The sequence below is a fragment of the Triticum aestivum genome, chromosome 6D (assembly GCF_018294505.1).
Source record: "Triticum aestivum cultivar Chinese Spring chromosome 6D, IWGSC CS RefSeq v2.1, whole genome shotgun sequence".
NCBI classification, from domain to species: domain Eukaryota; kingdom Viridiplantae; phylum Streptophyta; class Magnoliopsida; order Poales; family Poaceae; genus Triticum; species Triticum aestivum.
The window spans coordinates 294535185-294548664 of NC_057811.1; the positions used below are offsets into that span (position 1 = coordinate 294535185).

Here is a 13480-nt window from a genome sequence, read left to right on the forward strand (position 1 = left end):
CAGTGACTAATTAGTCTAACAAGTTAATTTTATTTATAAAAAACGTTTAGTTAGCCTAATTAACAGACGGGGCCCACATGTCAGTGCACAGTAACTGCGTTGACCAGAGTCAACGTGGTCAACTAGGGCGCCGGGGCCCCCGGCAGCCTCACTGGGGTGGCCCCCATAGGGCCACGTTGGCGCCAGGTCAGCACGGCGGCCGGAGCAACGCCGGCGACCAAAACGCACGGCGGCGCGCACGGGAGGCCGCCGGATTTGCGCTACGGTGGCTCAAATCGGATGCGGCTCGACTCGTTCGAACGAGAAGACGACGGCGAGGCGATCTGGGGTGGTGGCAGAGGCTGCGGTGGTCGGGAACGTCGACGGCGAGCGGCGAGGCGGACGCCGGACTTCGGTCGTCATCGGGATCGGGGCTGGGTGCGTTAGCTGGCAACCCAAGCGGCTAGACGAGGCCTACGCGGTGCGGTGAGCGCGATGGTGGCACGCACGTGACCCAAGGGTCACCGTGGCTATGCCGGCGACAAGCGCGAGCGGCGGAGTGTTCGTTCGTCGGTGGCATCAGCGGCTACGAAACGTGGGCGAGCTAACGGAGAGGGGGGAAGCGGGAGCTCACAGCGGAGCCGTAGGGAGTGGCAGTGAGCTCGGGGAGGGCGCGAGGTAGCCGGAATCGGCGACGAACGCCGGCGATCCGAAGGTTGAAGACGAGCTCGTTCCGGTCGGAGTAGAGGCGCTCGGCTCGGTCCCGATGGCGTAGGCGACGTAGACGATGACGAGGAAGACGGTGAGCTCCAGATCGAGGCGCGGGAGGCACGGTGGCCACGGAATCGAGCGGCGACGGCGGCGAGCGTTTTGGGTGAGGTGGGGAACGAGAGAGGGAGAGGCACGCAGGGGCGAATGGATGAAAATGACGAGAGGGGAGGCCACGGTGGAGATCTTATCCACCCCGACGGCCTGTAGCGGCGTGGTCGGCGAGGTGGGTTCGGCGGCGACGGCGGGCGCGCCTCGGTCGCTTGAACAGAGAACGGGGGAGAAGGAGGAGGCCGTGGTGAGCTGAGCTCTAGGCACTGTGCACTTAGGCCTGTGCACAGTGGCCTTTTCTATTTTCCTTTTTTTTATAGAAAAGGGGTTTAGTAATATTTTGAGCTTCCATATGATTTTGCAAAAAAGTGAAACTTGGTCACATAATTACTTTGCAATATCCAGCACTGCCACAAAAAGTTTGGGCATTTTTGGACTTCATTTGAATTTATTCAATAATGAAAACGGCATTTTAAAGGCTGTTTTTGCTCTGTTAAAATGCATTAGGCCCATTTAGAAATGATGATGATGTTGTGTTCCTTAACAGTAAATAGTTTTGGATTATTTGCTAAAAGGTGAACATTTTTCCAACAAGCTTTGATCAACTTCATTTTGCACTTGCAAATTGAATTTGATTCCAAAGTGGAATTTCAAATGAGATTTGAATCAAAGGTGATTAAGCACTGTTTGGAAGAATGATTAGCTTAATCATAGTGGGTTACCGTAGCATGACACTGAGGGTGTTACAAATCTCCTCCACTACAAGAAATCTCGTCCCGAGATTTTAAGGGGTAGAGTAAGGGGGGAAAACTCGGGAATGACGGAGCTCAACACATGATAGGTGCTGAAGGAAATATGCCCTAGAGGCAATAATAAAGTTATTATTTTATTTCCTTATATCATGATAAATGTTTATTATTCATGCTAGAATTGTATTAACCGGAAACATGATACATGTGTGAATACATAGACAAACAGAGTGTCACTAGTATGCCTCTACTTGACTAGCTCGTTGATCAAATATGGTTATGTTTCCTAGCCATAGACATGAGTTGTCATTTGATTAGCGGGATCATATCATTAGGAGAATGATGTGATTGACTTGACCCATTCCGTTAGCTTAGCACTCGATCGTTTAGTATGTTGCTATTGCTTTCTTCATGACTTATACATGTTCCTATGACTATGAGACTATGCAACTCCCGTTTACTGGAGGAACACTTTGTGTGCTACCAAACGTCACAACGTAACTGGGTGATTATAAAGGTGCTCTACAGGTGCTTCCAAAGGTACTTGTTGGATTGGCGTATTTCGAGATTAGGATTTGTCACTCCGATTGTCGGAGAGGTACCTCTGGGCCCACTCAATAATGCACATCACTATAAGCCTTGCAAGCATTGTAACTAATGAGTTAGTTGCGGGATGATGTATTACGGAACGAGTAAAGAGACTTGCCGGTAACGAGATTGAACTAGGTATTAAGATACCGACGATCGAATCTCGGGCAAGTAACATACCGATGACAAAGGGAACAACGTATGTTGTTATGCGGTCTGACCGATAAAGATCTTCGTAGAATATGTGGGAGCCAATATGAGCATCCAGGTTCCGCTATTGGTTATTGACCGGAGAGGTGTCTCGGTCATGTCTACATAGTTCTCGAACCCGTAGGGTCCGCACGCTTAACGTTACGATGACGGTTATATTATGAGTTTATATGTTTTGATGTACCGAAGGAGTTCGGAGTCCCGGATGAGATCGGGGACATGACGAGGAGTCTCGAAATGGCCGAGACGTAAAGATTGATATATTGGACGACTATATTCGGACTTCGGAAAGGTTCCGAGTGATTCGGGTATTTTTCGGAGTACCGGAGAGTTACGGGAATTCGTATTGGGCCTTAATGGGCCATACGGGAAAGGAGAGAAAGACCACAAAGGGTGGCCTCACCCCTCCCCATGGACTAGTCCGAATTGGACTAGGGAGGGGGGCGCTCTCTTCCCTGTTTCTCCTTCTCCCTTCCCTTCTCCTATTCCAACAAGGAAAGGAGGAGTCCTACTCCCGGTGGGAGTAGGACTCCCCCCTTGGCGCGCCCTCCTCCTTGGCCGCGGCCTTCCCCTTGCTCCTTTATATACGGGGGCAGGGGGGCACCCCATAGACACAACAATTGATCTATTGATCTCTTAGCCGTGTGCGGTGCCCCCCTCCACCGTATTACACCTCGATAATATCGTAGCGGTGCTTAGGCGAAGCCCTGCGTCGGTAGAACATCATCATTGTCACCACGCCGTCGTGCTGACGAAACTCTCCCTCAACACTCGGCTGGATCGGAGTTCGAGGGACGTCATCGAGCTGAACGTGTGCTGAACTCGGAGGTGCCGTGCGTTCGGTACTTGATCGGTCGGATCGTGAAGACGTACGACTACATCAACCGCGTTGTGTTAACGCTTCCGCTTTCGGTCTACGAGGGTACGTGGACAACACTCTCCCCTCTCATTGCTATGCATCACCATGATCTTGCGTGTGCGTAGGAATTTTTTTGAAATTACTACGTTCCCCAACAGGTGCCTGGGGGCTATCTCAATGAACATGGCATAGAGGCATCTCTCGAGTTGAAATTTAAGAAAGACGTTGAGAGCAAGGTAAGGAGTTGCAATAAGAAGCTTCAACCGGGTAGGCAATCGTTTGTTGCCCGAAATAGAGGGTGAATGGGATTCGGAGCAATGGGAATAATTATTGCGTCTGATACCAGAATAGATCGTCTCTCGGAAGGTGTCTCGGGATTTTCATAAGAAGCCAAGCGTGAGGAGTAACTTTAGAAACAGGGGTGTATAGGAGAGTCAGGTTTCGATCCTGTGGAACTGTGGGTTATGGGCCCACCATGTGGTTAAAAGTAGGAAGGCCGTTGGCATCTTACACGGTCATGATAGCAAGACATGTCAGAGGGTAGCCTGTCAGTTATGTTGGCAACAACGTTGGTACCAAGGGCGAGGGACAAAGAGAACCATTTTCCTGCTCGTTGAACGAGGCGGACCAATAGGCAAAGTTCTCGTCCATCGGTGGCTACCGGAATGTCATCAACAATAGTAACAGGGTCTTACTGACAGAGTGGTACAACAAGGTGCTTACCTAAGCAGGGAAATGTCACTGCTCAGTTAAGTCAGATTACTGGAAAGGTTAAACAATACAATGGAAATGATAGTATGATTATCAGATTAAACAGAACAATGGAAAGGAAAATGTGTTTAAACACATATTTCAGGGGTATATCCTTCCCAAGGACAAGCAGAGCCTGATAACCATGATAGGATATTATGTAGAAAACCCTCTAGGTGAGGGGAGAGAAATTTCATGACATAACCCAAACAACGGTGTTTGGATAATTGAGCAAGAAACAATTAGCATTGGGATAAGTGTTCTTATTGAAAATCGGAGTACCACAGACATGCTTCGAGATAGCATTGACATGGTCTTCAAGCAAAGGTCAGACCTTGCATACACAAAGGATCCATCAGGAAAAACTTATTAAACAAGTCATTCAATTTCCTCATGGAAGAATGGTTAACCTTGTTAAAAAGGAAACTATAACACTAGGTCCTCCGGCAAGGTGTGCTAGGCATGACATCACCTTACCGTGTCATAAGAGATCCAATGTTATAACTCTTGAAAGTATGTTCCAACCATCATATCTGACCAAGTTTCAAATCTGATTGGTGCCAGGACACCTCAGACTCAGGATGCCTGAGAAGAAAAGGTGCAACACAAATTGTCGAGATGACATTGTAAGATTCTCGGGAATTGAACTATGGAAGCGAGTTCCGAAACAAGAGTTCATCATTAAATCAAGGAGAGGATGAGGAGGTGGCTGATGGTCTCGGCGACAATTCATCGAGATTTCCAAAAGATGGATCTCCACAATTATGTGAACAAGGATATAAAACTTAACAGATCAAATGATATAATGATGTATGCTCGAGGGAAACATACGCAATTAATCACTGCTTGAAAGGTGCACCCGAAATATGGGCTTAGGTAGCAGGATCAATGTTAGAATGGTGATTCGGTAACCAATGGTCTAAGAATGAAATGTCGACCATTAACTTCAAAGCAATAGGGTTGCTAGAAGTACAGAATCCAAGCAACATGGTTCACGTGTTGGTATCCCGGTTAGAATCAACACGGGGACCAAGAAAGAATGGTGAGGGTGAGAAGTATCACTGTATCAAGAATTCTTAAGAGGTGGAGTAATGCTCACGACATTCTTGACATCAAAGATGGTAATACTCCACGGTAGAACATAACATAGGTTGGATAGCAGGGAAATCAAGATACAATACAAAATATGAACAAGTTTGTGTTGGGGGGAGGCAAGAATGTTGTCGATGATAACACAATTCATCGAGGGGCAAGGATGGTATTTCTCATCATGAATTCAATTGATATCTCGGATGAAGTTAAAATGTTGACGATGATCACGACACACTTGTCGAGAGGTTTCTTGAAGATGTAATCGATCAGCAATGACATCAAGTCAAAGGAATGGTGAAGCGAAAAGTTATTGGAACCAAGGGTACGACACAAACTTGAAATCAAGCTTGTTGTTCAAGGTGAACTGATATGACGAGGAAGGTCAACGTAAGCTTAGCTCATCATCAAAAGTTGTGTTCCGGGAAGGACCGGGTAGCACAGTTAAAAAGTTTGCACGATAATGATATAGCCGGTAAGGCTAGGAATGACTTGAAGGATTATTAAACTCGTAAGCAACAAGGATTACTTAGAGTTATTGAATCGGAGTGCGGAATCGATTCACTTATCGGTGTTCTCGGGTGACTAATAACTCAGAGCCCGTGGAAAATTGGAATCAGTGAGAATGTATCACTTGATGAAGAACTCATAAGAAGTTATGCAGTTCCATGATAATCTCGAGATACCAGGGGGTAATACTCGACGACAGATCAAGGTAAAGGTTGGACTAGGGTATTGCCCTGCAGAAGACAAGTGCTCAAACTTGCACGAGAAACGGAATCAAGGAGAAACATGGTCGGAACCACGTCCACGGATACCAGATGAACTTATTACAAGGGGATAATTATTTTAAGAGAAGCTTCCATGATAAGGTATACATCGTGTCCATGGGCATGAACACAGGGTTCAAGGTCGACTCCCACTTGTTCAACGCATAACCTTTCATTCACTTCTCGCGTTTGATGAAGTTGCAGTGTTTGAAATTTTTATCTGGCAAAATACCAGAAGAGTATGACTCATGAAATCTTTCGAGTTCACACATATTATGGAAGGCATAGGTTCAACCCATCGGGGCATATTAGGAATATATGCCACAAGCTTCAAGAGTAATTATCACCAGCTCAAAAGCAGAGCATGGTTGACAAAGCAGAGGATACAATTTAGCAAGCTTCAAGAGTAATTATCACCAGACTCGGCGGCGTACGTGACCTCGATGGCCTGGAGCTCCACCTTGGCCTCGGCGTCTCGGTGACCCACATGGCGGCGCGCGCTTGGAGAAGACTGGCTTCGTGGTCGACGGCGTCCAGCCAGCGAGGAGGTGGTGGACGACACGCAAGCAGCTCTGGCTCGCCGTCCTCGGGGAAGGACGCCGTCGGATAGCAGATCGAAAAAAACCAAGCTTCCTTCTCCTCACCATGATTTGCCATGGGGAGCGATGAGAGGAACGACGAGGGGGAAGCAACGCGGCAGCAACGTGGGGAGAGGGGGCTCTTGCGCAGGGAAGTTGTGCGGGGGAGTAGAGGAAGGGCGCGGGGGAGCTGAGCAAGGAGCTCCGGCGAGGGGGACAACGAGCAGGGGAGCTCTGTTCTAGCGCGGGGAGCTTCGTGTTTGTCGGAGGAAAGGGAAGGGGGTTTTCGCAAAATGTCCACGGAGCACAGGAGATTTGGAGGGGGCTCGGACTGCATGAAATAATAGCCAAGGTGGCAATACCGGGTCGATCGGGTGCTGAAATCATTGAGATATTCCTGTGTGATCCAGAACACAACACTAAATATATGGGCCAGGTGGTCTTGCCTGAATTGATTGCGGTGGCATCATGGTTTCTGTGGTGGCAGAGGAGAAGCATAACTCGGCAGGAACCAGTGCAATCTCCAACGCGGACGAGCCAGACGATTCAAGCTCTGTCTTTGAACTTCGTACGGGCTGCATGTAAACCAATGACGATCCCGCGTCTTAATCACTGGAAAAAACCACTACTGAATTAGTTGGCCCTGAATGTCAACGCTGCATTTTCAGAGGATACTAACTCGGGGGCGTGCAGCGCCATTATCCGAGACAGCGGGGGCTTTTTTGTTGCGGCATCTACAGCAAAACTTGAACATGTCGCGGATGTGTTATTGGCGGAAGCTGCAGCTCTGGTTGAAGGCTTAAAATTGGCTAATACTGTTGGGAGCAACTCCTTGTTGGTGCAAACGAATAGTCTGATTTTAGTGGAGCTCTCCAACAAAACTCTGGGCACTCGATGGTGGCAGGCCCAATTCTTGAAGAATGTCGTTTACTGATAGTTAACTTCGGAAAGGTCGTTATTATGCATTGTAACCGTGAATCAAATATGGTGGCTCATGTGCTAGCGCAGAATGGAAGCGTTGATCCACCAAACTTGTGGTTGGACTCACCTCCAGTTTTTATTTCTGATTATTTAGCGGACGATGTAAGCGTTGTTTAATTTTAATAAAGCTAGCCATGATGGCCTTTCCCTCAAAAAAATTCTCATGTATGATCGCTCTGTATGTCGTCGATGAGCCTTGCTTTACTTCGTCCACCACGGTCTTGCAATCCGAGGCCACATGTATCCTCTGCTCGTACAAATCATCTGCAATTGCAAGGGCCTCCCTAACTGCCATAGCTTCAAGTGTTTAAGGGTCTGAAATAAATCTGAAAGTGATGCAAGATGCTCCCAAAAAAGATCCACCCAGTCCCTACATACAGCTCCAACCGCGTCATGAGTACCACTCCTCGTCACAGCTGCATCAGTGTTAATTTTAACATGGCCCGCTGATGGTACTAGCCAATTCGATGTTCTGGCTTTGTTGATGTTGCTCCCTGTTTTCGGACCGGCTTTGACAAAATCTGAATGTCAACAAGGAAAGAAGTAATAAACAGATGGGTTGACAAGGGGCTCTGGAATATTTCCTCATGTATAGCTTTCCTCCTCGCCTTTCAGATCGCCCACATAGTTACTACCAATGTTGTGAACTCCTTCGGTGTCAGGGTCTCAGGCATCATGAACAACCATTCTTTTGCTACCTTCCAAACAACATGTTTACTATTATCCCATTTGCACATCAAAATCAACCACGATCTTCGCACAGTATTTGTGGCCCATCGTTAAGAGCCAGCCACGGCCCATGTACAGTTGCATGGCGTAACATGTGCTGGTCAATGATACACAGGCATGAATCGATCGATGTCGCTGCAACATCAGCGTCGTCTGAGTAGTTAGGAGATCAACACAGTTGTGGTGTTCGCGAATTGGATGAGAAGATGAGATGAATCATCGACTCAACACCATACTGCCATTTGATCGGACGAACAGAGTTGCCTCGATCTCCTTTACATTCCAGCTGTAGAGCCGACATGACGCTTGATCTCGTTGCAGGCGTTGCGTAAATTCTGACAATGACAAATTGGCCCCTCCTCTGGCCTTGTAGGTTGCAACTGAAGCAAGGAGTGTACGAACAAGGTGGGTCTCGGGAACACAATCTTGTCTTGATGATGACGCTAAGGCTGGCCATAGTGGGAGTAACATAAGTAGTCTCATGCACTTGGGACTCGCAAACATACTTATGTGGCAGGCAATTAAAGAAAAAAGAGATGGTTATAGTAACATAGGTAGATACCGTAACATAATAAAAGTTATGCTATTATGTGTCATGCATGACAATAAATGAGACTACCTATGATACTAATTTATGATACTATGTACTATGGATGTAGTATCAATTATCATACATTAGTATCATATGCATGATATTAGTATATGATACTCCCCACTATGACCAGCCTAACAAGCAAGAAAACAAGGAAGAAGCGACACACATCGAATGTTACAAATGCACGGTTATTTAGGGAACGCGAATTCTAAGATATTCGGTACACTCCTCGAGTGCGGAATTACAAATTCTAGGATATTTATATGCATGGATGGATGTTGAGGTCGGCGCTACTGCTTCCATGAAGTTTATATTTGAATCTCTAAGATGACCTATATTTAAGAACGGAGGGAGTATTATCAACAACTTGGAAAACAAACCTTGGAGACCATCATAAGTTCATTTCGGCACGCCATCCATCCATGGAGATGCAGGCACGCCATCATGATGCGTCTCAAGGATTGCCTTGAGAAAAGAAGAGCAAAAAGAAAGAAACCTTCAGCCATGCAACACATTGATCTGATCTCCATAGCCGGATGCAGGCAGACCACCGAACAGCAGAGGACAGCGCCACCCTTTCGCATCATTGCCAACCCAAACCACCCCCCTAATCCCCCTATGGCGCCGTACTACATTGGCCTCTGTCCCGTTGATTCTGATGCAAAAGCTGCACTGCCATTGATGGTCCTGTTCCACCTTTACTACTAGCCAGCCAGCCCCTCCCAAAGATTCCTCTCCTCTCATCTCCTTCTCGGGTGCACTTTGTTCGATCAACGGAAAAGCATCCATTCAATTCTATACCATGTGATGTCTCCGCACTTCCTTTTCCAAAGGGCAGAGGAGAAGGACCACGATGCTCTCTCTGTCACTGTCGCTGCCACACTGTTCCCTTCCCCCACTCGTCCATAACTGCGTGCCACCTTCGCACTGTGCCACTACAGAATCAAGAATGCCTAACCACTTTGGCGGCCTAAATGCTTCATTCATAATAAAGCTCCTGCTAATCCAGTCCAGTGGGTCTCTTCAGCTCGGTTGATAAGTGTCGCAGGCCCTCGTGCTTCTCTGTTTCCTTCCCGGGCGAGGAGGCCGAGGACGAAGCTGCGTCGTCCACAAGGTGCTTTGCTTTAGCTCCGGATGTATCCATTTCCATCTGTTTGCATGATGCCTCCCTTGCAGTGCAGTTCACAGATGCTTGCAGCTGCACTTGGATCCCAATCTCATCACAAGCAATAAAGAAACCATATTCGCCTCCATGGATTTGCTCAGCCCACATGGCGCCCTGCCCATGCACATTCCCTCCTTCTTCTAATCTTCTTCTACCTTTGATGCAGCTGCTCCCATGTGATGTGCGCCTAAGCTGAGCTGAGCAGAGCTCGCCTCACTCCGGACTGACAGCACGGCACCGGTGGATTGGATCTGTCCTTCCGAGATCGATGGACCGGTCCTGCTGCTTCCCGCTGCGGTGGGAGAGCACCGGCGACCAGTGGTGGTACGCCTCGCCCATCGACTGGGCGGCCGCCGACGGCCACTACGACATCGTCCGCCAGCTGCTGCACCTCGACCCCAACCTCCTCATCAAGCTCACCTCGCTCCGCCGGATCCGCCGCCTCGAGGCGCTCTGGGACGACGACGCACGCTTCGTCCACGCGCCCCGCCACCGCGCCTCCGTCGCCCGTGGCCTGCTGCTGGAATGCGAGTGCAAGCACGGCGCCGAGAACACGCTGCTCCGGGCCGGCTACGGCGGATGGCTACTCTACACGGCGGCCTCCGCGGGGGACGCGGGCTTCGTGCAGGAGCTGCTGGACAGGGACCCGCTGCTCGTCTTCGGCGAGGGCGAGTACGGGGTCACGGACATGTTCTATGCGGCGGCGAGGGGCGGCAACGCCGACCTGTTCAGGATGCTGCTGGACCACGCCATGTCCCCGAGGTGCTCGACGTATGGTCGCGACGGGGATGGCGCCGGCGCCGGCGGCCGCGCCTCGGTGTTCCGGCTGGAGATGATGAGCAGGGCTGTACACGCTGCCGCCAGAGGAGGGAGCGTGCGGATGCTGAAGGAGCTCATCGACGGTCGCTCCGACGTGTCGGCGTATCTTGATATCCGTGGATCCACCGTGCTTCATGCAGCTGCTGGGAGAGGGCAGCTCGAGGTGAGCCACCTGTGTTCCTGCCATTGCTTACATCTTCCTCTCTAGATGCTGTTGTTTAGTTTGTCTTCGTCGTCTAGTTTAGATCTCGTTATCAGTATGCTTACATGCTTTGGAATTTTGGTGCGCAAAATCGGTTTGCTTGAGGTATATTCGCCTTTCCGGTGGATAATTGGAATTGTGTCCACTATCCAAAATGAAATGTCTAGTGTCATTCAAGGATAATCTATGATAATTATCTAGGAGTACTTAACTTTAACAGACAAGCACTATGATCTAATACAACAATCATAGCAGTAAAGGTATTATTGTTACTACCATCGTGATCAACACTTGGGAACGAGAGGTCTTTTGGATCAGCTCGAGCAATTCATGATCCAGTTTTTTTGTTAGAAGGTTGGTAGTGGTACACAATACTGAAACGTCAAAGCTCCAATCATGAGACCCCCTTCCAATAAACTGAGGCAAAAGCGAATGTACTTCTACTTCTGTCCGGATAGAAAAAGAATTGGTACCAAACAACTTTTAGATCTACGGCTCCCTTTCTGTTTTCTTGATGGTGATATTCAGCCAACTTTCCTTCTGTTTCTTAATGTCACATGTGATCGTTCTTGCTACTGGTGTCATTGAATTGTTAGGTGTGCAAAGGTCCATTTATCTGAAAATTGGAAAATATCTTATGCAGGTTGTCAAGTACCTGATGGCCTCTTTCGACATGATCAACTCAACCGACAACCAAGGGAACACTGCACTACATGTAGCGGCCTACCGAGGGCACCTGCCCGTTGTAAACGCACTGGTTGCTGCATCTCCATCAGCCATATCAGCTGTCAACAATGCAGGCGATACGTTCCTCCACTCGGCGATCGCAGGGTTCAGAACCCCGGGGTTCCGTCGGCTCGACCGGCAGCTGGAGCTCACCAAGCATCTCATTCGAGAGAGAGCCGCAGACATCAGGAAGATCATCAACCTGAGAAACGACGCGGGCCTCACCGCCCTGCACATGGCTGTGGTTGGCTGCGTGCACCCGGACCTCGTCGAGCTCCTGATGACCACGCCGTCCATCGACCTTAACGTCGAAGATGCTGACGGCATGACCCCGCTGGCGCTGCTCAAGGAGCAGCTGCGATCAACCACGTCGGAGAGGCTCATCAAGCAGATAGTCTCCGCCGGAGGGGTGCTGAGCTCGAGCGTGCTGAGAAGCCGGTCGGCCGTCGTTTCGCAGATAAAGATGCGGGGAGGGATTGCGATCAGTCCGGGCACCATGTTCAAGATATCGGATGCGGAGATATTGTTGCACTCGGGCATTGCGGCGACGGAGTCCCGAAGGGCTAGCTCGTGCTCTAGCGATGGCAAGTGTGACCCTGTACATGCGGATGCAAACGGCGAAGGTGATGAGAACCATGGATCGTCGGAGAAGAGGCTCAGCTCTGCCAGCCGAGCCAAGGACCGTCTCAAGATGATGCTGCGGTGGCCTCGCCACAGGGAGAAGATGTCCAGGACGCCGAGGAAATCCGAGGACGGCGGCCCGCTGGACACCATCAAGAAGCTGAACAAGCATGTCGCCGACACCCCGACCCCGCTCAGGCAGGCCTTCACCAAGACGACGGCGCTCAACAACAAGCGCACGCTCGCGGTCAAAAGCTCCGCCCCCAGCTCGGCCAGCAAGAAGAAGCTCATCCACGGCATCATGGAGGCGATGCCGCACCTCGCGGCCTCATCGCCAACGACCCGGTCCCCGCCGAGCACGCTCCCGAGGTCCTCCATGTCCTCCGCGCCGACATCCACCAAGCTCAAGGACATCTGCTTCGAAGAAGAGGAGAGCACGATGGTGACGCCGCCGTTCGGCAAGCTCAAGGACATCATCCTGGACAACGACGACGGCGCGGACGATCCGTCGTGCTCGAACTCGTCCTTGGCCGACGAGGGGGTCGGCGTGGCCGCCCGGAGGAACCACGGCTGCGGGAACGGGAGGCTCATCAACATCTGCTTCGGCGCGCAGGGGCTCACGGTGGAAGACTCTGCCAGCGGGCAGCAGACGAGCAAGATGTTCAAGCAGCAGTGCCTCCGGGTGTCCTGACCTGGCCTGCGTTCGGCTTTGCGGTTCAGCGATATATGTGTGTGTGTGTTGAACTCCCCCGGCTTGGTTTGGTTTGGTTTGGTTTGGCGTGCTGCTCCGCGTACAAGAGCAAATGTTTGTTGATTTGCTGAGATAAATTCCGTGTATGTATCATAGTAAGGCGTGCTTGACTTTTGCAAGGGCTTGAGCTTGCTATCATCAAGTTATCGACGTGATTCCCCTATACATATACACGAAATGTTTGAGCTGTACCAAGCAAACTTAGGCTCAAACAACACGGGCTAGCTACGATGGAAATGCATTTTGGAGCCCGTTTAAAAAGCACGAAAAAAATTTAATTGAATTTCCAAAAGAACCGAAATAATTTTACATGCATGTATTATATGTTTGTGTATTACTTCTTTGTAAATTTTACCTGAATAGTTATGCTGTTAATGAGGGGATTCGGTTTAGCTAAAGGTATGCACTGAGTAGGTAACAAACATAGTTGGATAATTATCATATAACTCAGAGAAAGCCTATATTACTTTTAGAGAGATTGCATTGGTGGTAACACGTGA

At 49.4% G+C, this 13480-nt stretch overlaps 1 protein-coding gene across 1 annotated transcript; it reads left to right on the forward strand.

Annotated features, from left to right (window-relative positions):
* The first annotated feature begins 9563 nt into the window (after positions 1 to 9563).
* Positions 9564 to 13147, forward strand: LOC123144731 (ankyrin-3). Its single transcript, XM_044563953.1, has 3 exons — positions 9564 to 9810; positions 10028 to 10843; positions 11526 to 13147. The coding sequence occupies exons 2-3, from the start codon at positions 10130 to 10132 to the stop codon at positions 12918 to 12920; spliced, it is 2109 nt and encodes a 702-aa protein (XP_044419888.1). The 5' UTR covers positions 9564 to 9810; positions 10028 to 10129; the 3' UTR covers positions 12921 to 13147.
* The last annotated feature ends 333 nt before the right edge of the window (positions 13148 to 13480 follow it).